Source organism: Vidua macroura, chromosome 13 (assembly GCF_024509145.1).
Source record: "Vidua macroura isolate BioBank_ID:100142 chromosome 13, ASM2450914v1, whole genome shotgun sequence".
Taxonomy (NCBI): domain Eukaryota; kingdom Metazoa; phylum Chordata; class Aves; order Passeriformes; family Viduidae; genus Vidua; species Vidua macroura.
Window position 1 is genome coordinate 10,323,371 of NC_071583.1, and position 14,487 is coordinate 10,337,857.

General features: G+C 47.9%; 1 protein-coding gene across 1 annotated transcript; it reads left to right on the top strand.

Annotated features, from left to right (window-relative positions):
* Positions 1–766: 766 nt before the first annotated feature.
* Positions 767–14,191, top strand: KLF15 (KLF transcription factor 15). Its single transcript, XM_053989643.1, has 3 exons — positions 767–963; positions 5,161–6,268; positions 12,185–14,191. The coding sequence occupies exons 2-3, from the start codon at positions 5,226–5,228 to the stop codon at positions 12,351–12,353; spliced, it is 1,212 nt and encodes a 403-aa protein (XP_053845618.1). The 5' UTR covers positions 767–963; positions 5,161–5,225; the 3' UTR covers positions 12,354–14,191.
* The last annotated feature ends 296 nt before the right edge of the window (positions 14,192–14,487 follow it).

The following is a 14,487-nucleotide window of genomic DNA, read 5'->3' on the forward strand; positions in this document are numbered from 1 at the left end:
CATGCTGGAAATCCCCCCATCAAGCTTTGGCAGGCAGGAAAGGGGCAGGAGAGAGGGCGTGGGACTCCTCACACCTCCCCAGCAACTCACCTCCAGGAGATGTCCAGAGGCTTGCACACTTACAGACTCACACAGTGGTTTGGGTTGGAAGGGACATTAACAGGCCACCTAGTCCAACATCCCTGCAAGGCGCACTGACGTTTTCAAGCCGATCAAATTGCTCAGAGCCCTGTCCAACCTGACCTGGAATGTTTCCAGGGATGGAGCATCAACCGGCTCTCCGAGCAACCTGTTCCGGTGTTTCATCACTCTCACTGTAAAACACTCTTCCTTACACCGAATCCAAACCACCCTTCTTTCAGTTCAGACCCATTTCCCCCCCGTCCCGTGGCGGCGGGCCCCTCCGAGCGCTCCCAGGGCCGCGCATCCCGGGCTCCGCGGCACCGCCCCGGGGGCCGGGCGCGGCTCCCATTGAGGCCGGTGCCGGGCCGGCCCCCGCCGCGGCGGGGCCAATGGGGGCGGCGGACGCGGTCGAGCCTCTCCCCGGCCTCCCCCGCCGCGGCCGGGCGCCCGTCATGTGAGGGGGATATAGTACTACGGGAGCGGGGCCGCGCTCCGCAGCCGCGCACCCGCCTCCCGGGGGAGCTGCGCCCGCCTCCCGCCGCTCCGCGCTCCCGGCCGCTCCTGCCTTCGCGGGCTGCTGCTTCGCCTTTGCTTGGTTTTAGTCCTGCGGTTTTATTGTGCGTGTGTGGCTTTTAAATTTTTTCTTTGATTTTTTTTTTAAATATTATTTCTATAGGTTTTTTGCCTTTTTTTCCTTTTTTTTTTTTAATTTTTTTTTTTTAATTTTTGTGGCTTGGTTGTGTTGTTTGGTTTTTTTCCCCCCTTGTTTTCGTTGTTGTTGTTGCGTTCTTCTGGTCGTTCGTGGCCTTTGCTGCCCCCCCGGCTCGCAGAGGAGTTCAGGTAAGGGCGGGATGTGGCGCGGGGGCTGCGCGGGGCCGCGTCCCGCCGGCGGTGCCTCCGCGCCCGCTGCCGCAGCTCCGCGCGGGCCGGGGGCTGTGCCCCGGCTGCCGCGCACGGCCGAGGTGGCAGATGGAATTCCATCCCCGCCGGGGCAGCGGCCAGGGCTGGGGGGCTGTTTTGGGGCTGGAGCGGTGCCGTGCCATGGAGTGACAGGCGGCGAGGGGGGGGTTTATTCCCGATCATCGCGACCACGCTGGGGGGGGGGGGGGGTTGGAGCTCGAGCCCCCAAAGCCTCCTGAAAAGGGATGGAAGGAAAAACCAATACATAAATAATAATTTCAAAAAACCCTCTACAAACGGAACAAACAAACAAATAAACCACGATTAAAAAAAAAACAAACAAAAAAAAAAAAAAAAACAAGCATGTTTTGCAGCCATGGAAGCCTGGCTGTGCTCGTGCTGGAGTGGGAATTCCGTGTGTGTGTCCCGGCACCCCTTTCCCTGCCCAGCGGCTGCTGCCACGCGTTATTTCGGGGCGCCCTTCACTGCCGGGCTGCAGAGGCAGTGGGGTGCGCTCCGGCGGGGCCACTGCCTGTGCCTGCTGCAGGTGAAGTGCTTCCTCTTGTGGAAGCCGAAGTTTGGGGCTGGAGCGGGATAGTTCTCAGAAAAGAAAGCTCTGGGAATGTTTCTGCAGCTTCCCAGGAGCAACGTGTTTGGAAAAAACAAACCTGAATACCCCACTGTGTCCGGGAGCAGCACAGCCACCTTGCGGAAGAGATGAGAGCAAATGGGTTTACTCCTGGCTCACGGCTTCTTTTTATTTTTTTTTTTTTCTCCTCCTTTGCATGTCTCTTAATTTCTTAGAAGCTCTGGGCCTCCTTCATTGCCTTGTTTATGACTCTGTCTGTGGAGCAGAAGTCAGCGGGAGCAGATTTAAAACAAGAGAAAGCCCTGAAGAGATTAGTCTTAAACTAGAAAAAACTGTGGCAGTAAATATAGGAAATGACTGTCAGCATCTCATATATGCTGTGTGATCAGTTGTGCTGGGCTGACTGTCCAGAAATGACAGGCTGGGAAATTCATCCCCGTGTTTCAGCAAGTTCCCAGGACTTTACATTTTAATGTTGCTCTGAGTCAAAATATGTCTTCTCTGGTTTGCTTTTCGTCTTTTTTTTTTTTTTTAGCTGGCGATTAGATGGTCAGGTTTTAAACAGAACAACATGTTTTTGGCAGAAAGGACATCATAACAACCCAGGGAACTCTTAAAAAAAGTTGGAGACGGTGGTGCTGCAGAACAGCTGCTGTATTTCACTCCAGAAGTGGCTGTTTCCAGTGGCTCAGGCACTGCAGTCTCACTATAGGTGCTTATGTTTCTAACATGTTTTCAGCTTTCCTAGAGATGAAAAGTATGTTATGGAAACGGCATCATTAGTTTTCATAGCCTTCACAGCCCCAGCTTTTTTTTGGTTTTGTTTTCTATTCTTCTGTTTTTGGCTGTGTCTTCAGGCAAAGTAAGGATAAAAGTCTTTTGGTTAGCCTGGCCTTTAGGAAAAAAATATAGCTAGGGCCCGATCCTGCATTCCAGGCATTCTCCAAAATCTTCTTGGCTGTTCTGCAAGCTTTGAGAGTGCACAGAAAGCAGAACTGGCCTGTAATGTGCCTGGATCTATTTGGCTCTGACAGTCCTCTCTTAAAAAAGCCTCTGGTTACATCGAGTGACATTGTTCCTTGTCAAAAGAGATGGGAAACAAGCCTGCTGGCTGTTTTCTGCTGAGGTAACTGGCCCACAGCAATTGCTAGGGGTTCATTATTGTTTTTCTTCCCCCTCATTTAAGTCCTTATTCAAATTACAGTTTAGTTCTATTCCCAGGGAAATATATGGATATTTTGATACGTACTTCCCAGCTCTTGCAAGCATTTAAAGAAACCTCGAACATTTAATTTTTTTTTTTTTTTAAAGAAGTTTACCAACTGCTTTTGGTTCACACAGAGCACGCCAGCTTTTCTTAGAAAAGCACATGTTGCAGTCCAGATTTCCCTCACAGCCCCATTCTTTAGAGGTTTAGGCTGGAATAATACAGACATTGGAGGGAGGATCAGAAACCATCTGAAGGCAAATCTTCCTTTCTGCCCTGTGTTTCTCAAGGCAGTCACCAGTTTTTGGTGCAAGACAGAAACAATCAGCTTGGGTGAATTCTTACCAGATGCCAATACTAATTTGTCAGAAGCAGATGGTGCTTTCTGTTTCAAAACTGTAATAGCTCAGCTATGGGACTTCTGGTGGGAGAACTTTCCATCAGTACAGAGATTAAAAAAAAAAAAAGTGTTAGAAATAGTTCAGTTCTTCTGACTCTTTGCTTTTACTGTAAGACATGATTATAGGCTAAGGTCACAAAACAGAGCCACTAACCTCTGTTTGAACTTCCTCGTGTTCAGCACATGTAGGTATTTCATTATTGGTTCAGAGGCACAGCTGACTGACAGGACACATAGACCAGGAAAATGTGCAATCTTACTTTTAATCCTTATTTCACCCTGTCCCTGTTTCCTCCATGTGTCTATGAAGGAGGAAGTCATATCTTTAAGAAATATGGCTTCCCCCCCCTTCCTGGGAAATATTAATAGATGTTGCCAATGGGACAGAGTTCTTTAAGGGTGTCGTGTAAAATACCTCGCTCTGTGTTCACTGCAGCACTGAGCATACAGACACCTTCTGATTTTTCTCCAGAGAAGGAAAGACAGGGTAAATTTTGGAGATGAGACAGCAAAGATGCTCTGCAACACCAGTAACAAACATCCTCTCGCCTGCACAAAACTGGGAGCTATTGACTATTCATGGCAAAGCGTCCAAAGCGCAGCGGCAGAGCCTGTGGAAAATGACAGCGTGTAACAAGATTGACTGGCATTTCCTTCACGCTGGGTCACATGCCTCCTAATTCACACACACACACAACCTCATAGGCTGATCGAATGACTTCTATCTCTGCAGTCCACATACCTTCCACAGAAAGAGTTGTTTTATTATGCACATGTACAGCTCTGTTTTCAATCAGTCACCTTGAGCAAATGACTGAGAGCCTGTGTTCGCTCCATCCCGAGCTCTCTGCGTTTGCTCTCTAAGGGGCATAATCTCCGTCCGTAAGCAATTTTTGTTTTTTCCCTCGGGGAGGTGGGGAATAAAAAAAATACGCAGATGTCCCTCCTGCCTCCCCCTCCCCAGGCACCTTTCTAGGAAGTTTAGCTGGTAAAGCAGGACAATCGTGGCTGCCAGCGGGCACTGGGGTGGGCTGCGCTGGCAGAGGCGCGTTTGCTCTTGCGGGCTTGCAGCGGGATTAGGGCTCACGTGAGCCGGGATTTGCGGGATGCTGCCCCAGCACGGGCACCGCGGGCAGGTCGGGATGCCGGGGCCGTGCAGCCCTCCCGGTGCAGCAGCTGGCTCGGGGCTCAGCTCACCTCAGCCTCTGCCCCGGAGAGAGAGGAGCGTGGAGCGGAGGGGTGAAAGCAGCCACCAGCTGGCTGGCAGGGCATGGTAATTAGCTCAGTGCAGTGCCAGCCTGATTAAGGACAGTGCAGGTGATGATGACGTTGGCGCACTGATTCATTACATCTGGAGGGGAAAATCCACCTAGTAAATGCTGAAGCACAGTAAATATTTTTGGATCCTGCCAGATTGATCCTTTCATTATGCTGAACAGCCTATATTTGTAGAACTGAGGAAGTTAAAAATAAGGTTGGTGGAAAGCTACAAGATAGGGAAAGGATTTGCATTTTATGGCCACCAGCAATAAACTTTTTTTATTTGTTTCTTTTTGGTGGTAAAAATTTCAACACTTTATTTTTTCTTCCCATTCCCTTCTTTGGCTCTGGATTTCACTGCTAGGTGAAAGCTTGTTATTTATTTTCTCTTGCCGGTAATATTCTGTAAAGGAGCTGTAAATCTGGAGCACACACAGTTGGGAAATGATTTCTGACAGCATTCTTTTGCAAATATGTGGTGCAATCCTGCAAAATGCTTGAGCCCTGACAGTCCTCGGGGGGTGGTGCAGACATATCAAAGCTTGTAGCAGCCTGTGTACCCAGGAAGGCTGGATGCTCTGGACTTTCCTGTGGGCTACAGGGCTTTACGAGTTTCAGTTCATGGAGATAAATGATTAAACCGACTTCTGACTGTTGCTGTTTTGTTTTTCCTGCACTTAGGCTCTCACCTGAACTTTGGCTGCCTGGTATATGCTGTTGGGACATCCTTAAGAGATCATCCAGGAATGGTGGATCACTTGCTGCCTACTGATGAATCCTTTTCATCCACAAGATCTTCTCTTGGATACTTTGGGGACATGACAGCTGGTGTGAGGTCCTACCAAATGCTGCCCTCTCCCCTGTCAGAGGATGACAGTGACTCGTCCAGCTTTTGTTCTTGTTCCAGCCCTGACTCCCAGGTCCTCAGCTCCAGCTATGGAAGCACATCCAGTGCAGAAAGTCAGGACAGTATCTTAGACTATTTATTGTCCCAGGCATCTCTGGGGAACACCACTGCATCATGGTGGGACAAAAGGAGACTTCAGCCAGTAGTGAAAGAGGAGTACTTTAGGTTGCCTGAATTTGCCGTGGATATGGAAGACTCAGGACCATTTCAGCCCACACTTGAGGAAATTGAGGAATTTTTGGAGGAGAACATGGACTTGGAGCTCAAAGAAAGACCTAAAAGCGAGACCAAGGACTTGAGAGCTTGCAGCCAGGTTTCTGTTGCTTCGCTGCAGCAAAAAGACCATATGTTACCCAGTACTAGTTTAAAAGAGAGTAAAAACGAGCAGTTGACTAGCTCAACAGAAGGTGGCCAAGCTTCAAATGGAGGAGTGACCCTGGAGAATGGAATACCGGTTATGCTCCAAATTCAGCCTGTGCAGATCAAACAGGAGTCCAACACAAGCCCCACTTCCCAAGGACCAGCACAGGAGAACATTAAAATTGCACAGCTCCTAGTCAACATCCAAGGACAGACGTTTGCCCTTGTGCCTCAGATAGTTCAGTCGTCCAATTTGAACTTGTCCTCTAAATTTGTCCGCATTGCTCCCGTCCCCATCGCCGCCAAGCCAATTGGGCCAGGAGGCATGATCCAGGGGCAGACGGGAATCATCATGGGTCAGAAATTTCAAAAGAACCCTGCAGCTGAACTCATTAAAATGCACAAATGCTCTTTTCCTGGTTGCACCAAGATGTACACGAAAAGCAGCCATTTGAAAGCCCACCTGAGGAGGCACACAGGAGAAAAGCCCTTTGCGTGCACGTGGCCGGGTTGTGGATGGAGGTCAGTACTGGGATGCAGCTCTGTCCAGTCCCCCTTCCTCTTTTTGCTCACTTGACCTACCTTGCTGAGCAAGTAGGCTTGTACTCTGATTTATAAATTGTTTCTATTGCCAGAACTCGTTTGGTTGGTTTGACAATGAAGACCTTTTTTCTTCCTGTTAGGTAACCCAGGGGTTCTGATAAATTAAATAGCACAGCATCACCTGCTGGCACCAGCAGTTTTAGTGTCTTAAAAAAATAAAAGTAGTCCATCATAATCTGTATTTCATTCTAGAGGGTCAGATTAAGCTTGTTACCACAGGTAAGACCTGTTGTTTGCATTGGTGTGGTTGCAGCACACCAGCCCCAGCAGACCCGTGGCTGGCACCAGCTGAGGCTGAGTGAACTGGATGGTTTAGGGCAGAATTGCTGTGCACAGCCCTGTGTGGGACTAAACTGGTCAGTGAAGGGCTGTGATAAGCAAGTATGGTTAAAAGCAGTATTCTGTGCACTTTCATAGAAAATGCACTCCATCCCACTCCTTCTTAAAATGCTGGCAGTGACACTCTGGCATACTCTGGGTTTTATTCTCTGTCTTGATTCAGAAAAATGCGTGGGTGCCACTCAAAGTTGCAAAAAAGCTGTCAGATGTAACAACATAACCAGAAGGCTGAGGTGGAGTTAAGCATTGCTTGAATGAAAGATTGCAGGTTTGATTGAGAAAATGTTTGGCAGAGGGATTTAAAAAATATTTTATTTTATTTTTAATATGAATTGAAAAATTTAGTCTTTTTTTAAAATATCAGCTTTTTATTTTAAGGAAGCTTTGACAGGTGCCTTCCTCCCTCTTTCCAGTTAGCTGTATTACTGGCTTGCCTGCTGGCAAGTGCTAATGTACAGCACCACAAATGATGATGGGAGAAAATATAATCTTAACTACCTTGTGTTAAATTAAATTTAATTTCTTGCAAATAATATGCTGCAGAGCCTCAATGAGCAACGTCTAATGAGAAAATGGGTTGTGATCATGGGCAACAGATGAGGTAAAAAGTAACAGGAGAATGTTGTGTAAAAGTGCAAGTATGGGAGACATGCAGCAGTTAGAGATGGCTGGGTTGGTTTGAGGGAAAAGGTCACAATGGAGATGAACCCTCTCTTCTCCAGCTGGACCAGTCTGAAGTTTGCTTCTCAGATGGGTTGAGGAGATCAGATTATGGTGGCTCTACAAACTGGTGGTGATTTGTTTCCTTTTGTCCTGGCGGCACCTCTCATGGGCTCAGTTTGTTGCTGCTCAGGGTATCCTCTCACCAAAGCATTTTTCAGCTGATTGGTCCCAAAAACTGTGGGCTGGTTGCTCCCAGCCTGCAGGACAGCCACTTGCTGCTTTTTATTTGGCTGCCAGAGTACGTGTGCACAGGCAGCAGATGTGCCTGAGGGTGTCATGCTGGCTTTCCTAGTGCTGGGATGTGAGCACAGCTCTCCTTTTTGTGACAAATGCATGTGGCACGTGAGGGTTTGTCTGATCCACGCTGAGATTTGTACCAATGCTCCCAGTGACTTTTGTGGCTCAAGATCAGGAGCCTGAAGCATTGCCTGTGGATGACCTTCTCCAGCTCTGTCTTATCACAAAGCTGGTGTTCCCCAAGATATAAAACCAAGGGGAACATTTAGGAAAAATACTAAGTGATAAAGGATGACTAAATTTACAACAGGTGGCTCTCTTCTCGAAATGTTGTGGCAAATGATTTGCTTCATTGGCTAGTGGGCCAAAAGAAGTGCAGGTCCCACAGCCTGGAGCACCCTGAACTTTCAGCCACCACAACTTTTTAAAGATGAGCCCAACAAGAAGGAGAAATTAATCACATTCATAATGAAGAACATGTGTCTTGTCCACAAAGAGCTGCTGCAAAGGACTTTTCAAACCCTTTTGCTGTTTGTCTTGTTGAATTTCACAGCCTGGGCTGCAATCTCAGTGCCCAAAACCCCCAAACTTTGGAAGGGCTCTGCTACAAGAGGAGAAGTTTATAGCCAGCAGGAAAGGCTGTGTTTGGGGAGCTGCCTCCTGTGCTCACAGCAATCCTTAGCACCAGCCTGAGGTTGCTGCACATCCCCTGCGTGCTGCTGCACATCAAAGGCCAGACCCAACTGAGCACTGAATTACTCAGTCCTCTTTCATCAATAAACCATGTTTACCTTTTCAGAAGTTCAGTGAGAGCTGTGACTTAAGTCTCACATGACTTAAGCCCACTGCATCTGGCTACTCTGTTTGCTCCCAGGTCTACATAATCTCAAATGAACTTAAGCAGTAAAACACTGCTGGACTCTGCTTTCCCCCTTTTCCCCTGCATTCTCGTGCTTGTGTATTTATTTTTTCACTGAAGACACTTAAGAGCTGATCTCACTGGAGATAGTAATTTCAAAACCAAAACAAAGTGTTGCCTAGCACAAAGTGCCTGAGCTCAGTAGGAGGGTTAAAGGTTCCTCATCTCTCTGTGCCTGATGTTTTAAATTCACCAGGGTTGGAGTGTGCACCCAGCTAACTCTTTTGCTAACCCCTAGGATGGCTGGAGACCCCTAGCACCTCCCTGATGGAGGCTGAACCCTGCTTGCTTGTGCCCTTCCTAGGCACAGGGCAAGGGCTGTTTTTGGCAGTCTGCAGAGTGGTGCTCATCTGGCAGTGACCAGTGACCCGTTGTGGTCCCTGGACGGGTCAGGGCACTGATCTGTGTCGTGCCACCTTCTACCTTTGGCACCCCGGCCTCTGGTTGGCAGTGCTCAGGCCAAAGAGCTGAGCTGCAGCATGGGCTGGGCCCTGCAGCTGTGTGATGGCACAGAGCAGGAGAAGCTCCTGCTTCCCCTCCCTGGCACTGTGCAAAGCTGCAGCTGCTGCAAGGCTGGGGGATGAGGCAGTCACCTTTAAATGCCCCACTGCATCTTCTGGCTGGAGGCTCCACAGGTGACAGCATGGGCCATAAGCTCTGCCTGGTTTGGCAGAGAGGGTTTAAAGGCTGTAACACATGTGGCCAGGAGTGTGCCTGGGCCTGGGTGGCCATGGGCAGTACCACACATGGGGCAGGGCAGGCATCTTGCATTGGCTTTTCTTGCTGCTGCTGTGCAAGGGGATGACAGATGCACAGGAGCTGTGCTGGTTTCTTGTAGGAAAGCTCTGGGGATGGGCAGGAGGAATCTGTCTAGAGGCTTCCTCCACTGCACAGGAGAGGTACAGCCTGAGTTGGCATCAATGGCTGGTGGCCATGGCAGGGACCAGGAGTACCAGGCTAGAGCTATTGACCTTTCTTGCCCCATCAGCCACATAGAAATATCCCCATATGGCTGGGAGACACAGGACACATCCTACACATCAGGGAGCTCTAGGATTTTTCTTCAAGGGAGATGTAATTACAGTCCCTTAGGGTCCTGCCAGATAGAAGGATGTAGAAGGCTCTTTTAGTTGCTGTGGGATTTCCCAGATCCCTTCACTTTTCACTTTTCTTTTGAAGGAGGAATCCTTCTGGAAATGGCCATGACAGAATAGTGAGGTATTCCTTGGGGCTTCCTTTTTTTTTTTTTTTTTTTCTTTTGAATTTTGCATTCCACAGTGGATTATTTTCACTTTCTTTGGGTTGATCTCAGTGCCAGAGTCTGTTGCAGATATTTCACTGCAGAGCCAGACGGCCAGATCCTCCCAGCTTCCTTGTCCTAACCTTTGCGTTGTTTTTTTGTAAACACACAGACAGCTTGAGGTTTATTTCTGTGGGCTCTGTAAGCTGATCTTTCCGTCACTGCTGGGGAACAGTGTTGCAACATTCCTGCCTCTTCAGCTAAGGACATCGTTATGAGGCACAGTGTATTTTTATCGGATGAACTCATCCAAGCTCATTCCTGACATGTGCCTCTTTCTCCCCCACCATCCATGCAATTCCCCTCGAAATGCACTTGTGAAGCTCTTGTGCCGGATTAGCCAAGTGCTACTGCACTTCTGTTGCAGATGGTGACCTTAATGGCCAAGAATATAGGACAAGGCAACCCAGCCACATCTGGTTTTACTTCTTTGAAGTCTGTATATAAGAGGAAGGCTCTTTGCAAAAGTGCTTTTCCTCTTTTCCCTAGATGTGGCACAGCTCCGTTCCTTGTCCAACACTCAGTCCTGTTGAGGCAGTCGGCACAGGCAGCATCCTACACTCTCCAGGCCCACTCACCCACAGTCCTGCAAGAGCATCCCTGCAGGGATCTGGCACTGGGACTAGCCCACTGGACTTGGGAGAAATCCCTGACCCTACTGCTCCTGGGACCAGACTGTGTTTTTGGGAAGCTATGGCTGGAAGGACCAGGGGTGTTAGAGAAAGCAAACATGCAAGTAGAAGGTGTGAAGAGAAACTTCTGTCATGGCCTTTATGAAGAAGAGTCATGCCAGACAAGGAGCAGGCAGACAGTTCCATAACAGCTGCCTGTTCATCATGGAGAGTTTGACTTTTCTGCCATGAGGATACCAGAGCAAGGAAAGGAAGAAAAGCCAGTGAAAAGGTGAAAGAATCTCCCCTAGAAATGCCCCTGGGAGAGATACCCAGACCATATCTTACCTGTGGTGAGTGCCTGGATCAGCTTTCCAGGGGCTGAGTGCTCTCTGGGGAGCATGACCAGACTGAAGAGCTGCAGCAACTGAGGAAACCATTACCAGCTTTCCCAGTGCCTGTGCCCTGGTCCTCAATTGTTGGCAGGAGATCAGAGCTAATTAAAACCTTTATGTGGAAACTTACTTTTCTTGCATGAGGGATTTATTCATAAGAGCCCAGCAGTCCTGTTTTCTCCCTTTCATAAAAATAGCGTATTCGCTCTGTTGGTGATGTGATATTTTGCTCCAGAAGGGCACATTTTTCTACATGTTCTTTCCCTGATTTGTTCAGCTAGTGCCCATGACTTCACTTATTTATTGTAAATAAACAGCTGATACCATTTCTTGCAAGCTCTCTTTCTGTGCTGCTCTTTGTTACTGCTCTGGCAACAAAACACTTAATTGCCCATTGTCAGGCAGCAAATTTTTTGTGCCCATCTGGATAGGGCTGTTTTAGTGTGACATTATTAATTAACCCTCTGTCTCCTAGTCACGTCCAAAGTGGAAATAGAGCCAGCCCTGCACTTAAGGCCAAAGGATTAGCTCATTTGGGTTCAATAAAGCCTGTGGATTCATGGTGGCTATTTGGGGATTTTTCTGTGGAGATGGAAGGTGGAAAATATCTGAAATTCAAAAGACTATGGAATACAGTTTTGGTAATTAAAGGCTCATTCTTGATTTAATTTACCCATGCTTACTATGCAAATAACTATGCAAATGGCCTTTAGGGTCCACCTGAATTTCAGCTGTTGGGATGCTGAGCATCTCTGGTACTATTAATGACTCTTTATTTAGCCTGCAGGAGCACACACGGAAGCCAATTTTTAGTCTGGATCTAATAAGTAATGTTGTTTCTAGGTAGCTATGGCTTGATTTTTCTGGAATCCCTCTCAAACTTGGTGCAGAGTTGGGGGTGTCTGTTGTGCTTGTGTCAGTGGGAGCTTGAAGCAGACCTCACCTTCAGGACAGTGGTTGTTGTCTCTGCTTGAGGAGTCTGCACTTGGATTTGCAGGAGAGAGATGGTGGGGTGGCTTTGGAGGGGACTGCAGGGGGACCGAGAGCAGCCCTGTTTTTGTCAAGCTGTACCCATGTCATGGGGTCCAGGACGAGGCTGTTGCCTCTGTGCATTGCCCTGAGTCCAGGGCTGGTAACTGTGTGTTTCCATCACTGCTGCTTCCTGTGGGCTGGGACCAGCCCAGCCCTGCTGTGCATCCCTTTCACCTCCTGGAGTCTCCCAGTGGCCTGAGGGGACTTTTTTTAACTCGCTGTGAGAGACTTAGCATCATAAACCCCCATTTATCTGAAAAGGCTTCTCCTCTCTTGCAGGTTCTCCAGGTCAGATGAGCTATCCCGGCACAGGCGCTCCCACTCGGGGGTGAAACCCTACCAGTGTCCAGTCTGTGAGAAGAAGTTTGCTCGAAGTGACCACTTGTCCAAACATGTCAAGGTGCACCGATTCCCACGAAGCAACCGCTCCGTCCGCTCCGTGAACTGACCGCCCTGCCCTCCCCTTCCTGCCCAGCCACCCCACGGCAGCCGATGACAGCACTTTGCTCATGATATTCCTAGTGATAATTTATTTGTCTCCACGGAACAGTCAATGCTGTTACTTGATACCACCATGTTTGAGTGCCCCATGTCCTTCAAAGATGATTTGAGAATGAAGCTCTTTTTGGGTCAGGGGAGCGGGGCGTTTCTTCCTTTTTTTTTTTCTTTTTCTTTTAAGGATATTATTTTCCTTTCCTTCTATCTGTCTCTCCTTTGCTGCTGCTTCTTTTGGAAATTACAGTGTTTTATTTTTAGCTGTTTTCTGCTGCACAGGAAAATGTAAAAGTTGCTTGCTGCTAGTTAATTATAGCCCTGGCATTCCTGAGGGCTTTGCTCATGTACAGGCCACTCATTGTGAGTTTTTATTAAGCTGCTCTATTTGTCCAGTTTGAAACAGCAAATTCCTTTTGAAATGAAAACAACTCCTTTGTTTTTGGGTCGCCTGAGCCAAGGATTTGTAGGGGCTGGCCATAGGAGGAGGAGCAGTGGGAGTTGGGGATAGGGGGAGCCAAGGCTTGGAGGGCACTGGAATGTGCCTCCATGCATCTCTGATTTTCCCAGCTCACATTTACCTTTCCCTTGGCTAGGGCTATATATAAATATTTATGTATACGTATTCATACATACATACATACATATATATATATTTAAGCAAAGACACATCCCAAGCAAACCCAGAAGCTCAGGCTGGATGGAATGGCTTGGAGTGAAGCCTCTGGAATGTGTGCTTCTGTCCTGTGCTGCCAAGGGGTGAAAGGATGCCCAGGTTCCAAAGGACACCGCTTTCCTTTGAGGCTGGTTTGCAGCATCCACTGTCTTCAGCAGAAGAGCTGTTCTCTGCCCACAGAGCAGCACAAAGGTGTTGGTGAGAGCCTCTGGGCTCTGTTCTGTCTCTGCCCCTGCCCTGCCGTGTGACCTGTGGGGAGAAAGCAGAGCCCCAGCCCCGGGGGTGCCTGGTGGGCACTGGGCATCCCCACGCCCACGGAGAGCCAAGGCCTGGCTGGCTGGAGCTCAGTCTCTGGCAGGGTCTGTAGGATGTGCCTGTGCCCAGGGAGGCTGGGAGGAGCCGTGACCTGGTGGGACAGCGCTGTGGGACCCAGGTCCAGGGGTGACCCTCAGTGCTAATCCTCTCCCTCCCGACAGCCATGTCAGAGCTCCATGCAGCTGGGTGGGCAAATGGGTGAGAACAGTAGCCAAAAGAAACAAATTTGTGTGATAGCTGGCTAAGAAGGGAATTTAAGCAAATAATCAGATAGTAGCAGGCAAGTGATTTTATTTGTGTTTCTTCTTGTTTTGTTTTTCCTTTTGAACTCTGGCGATTGTAAGAAGCTTTAGAAGAAAATAGGATTCAGTAATTAGGAATGATTTTATAATGGATGTTGCATTTCCTTTCCATTCGCAGACGGCATCTGTTTGTCTTTTCTGTTGGCAAAATGGGAAGTAGGAAAGTGTGATCCTAGAGCTAGGCAGAGCAGGAGCCCACGCTGTGTGAGAACAGCAGGTCTGGCTAAAGTGAATGCATTCCTTTTGTCCTCTAGAAATTAATATAAATGAACTATCATCTATTGACTGGTTTATATCACATCCTATGAATGTATGTAAATAAAACTGTACATAGATGCATATCTATATAAAATATCTTTTAATAACGTATCAAATTTGTGTAAATTGGAAACAAAAATACCTATAAAGCCAGTGTACATAAGTTACAATTCTGTATATTTTCTTTTGTTCTTCATAAAAATATATTTACTTTGACAATAAAATGAAAATGGAAATTTTAAATCCCTCCTTGAAATTATTATTCATTAATTTCCTTTATAGCCAGCTCTGTAATCAAGACACTTGAAATTTGATTCACCTGGATGTAACTTTTCAGGTGCTGTATAACAGGTATCAGTTCTGAAGTTACTTTCAGTTTTTCTCATCTCAGAAAGTTCTTGGGAGGCGTGAGATGTCTCAGCTGTCTCTCTTCGCTGGAGCCCTCACACCTTGCTTGGCAGCCACGCTGGGACACAAACGCCTTCCATGGCTCCTGACTGCTGTGGAACAGGTCTACAGATGCAGTAAAATTGTGCTTA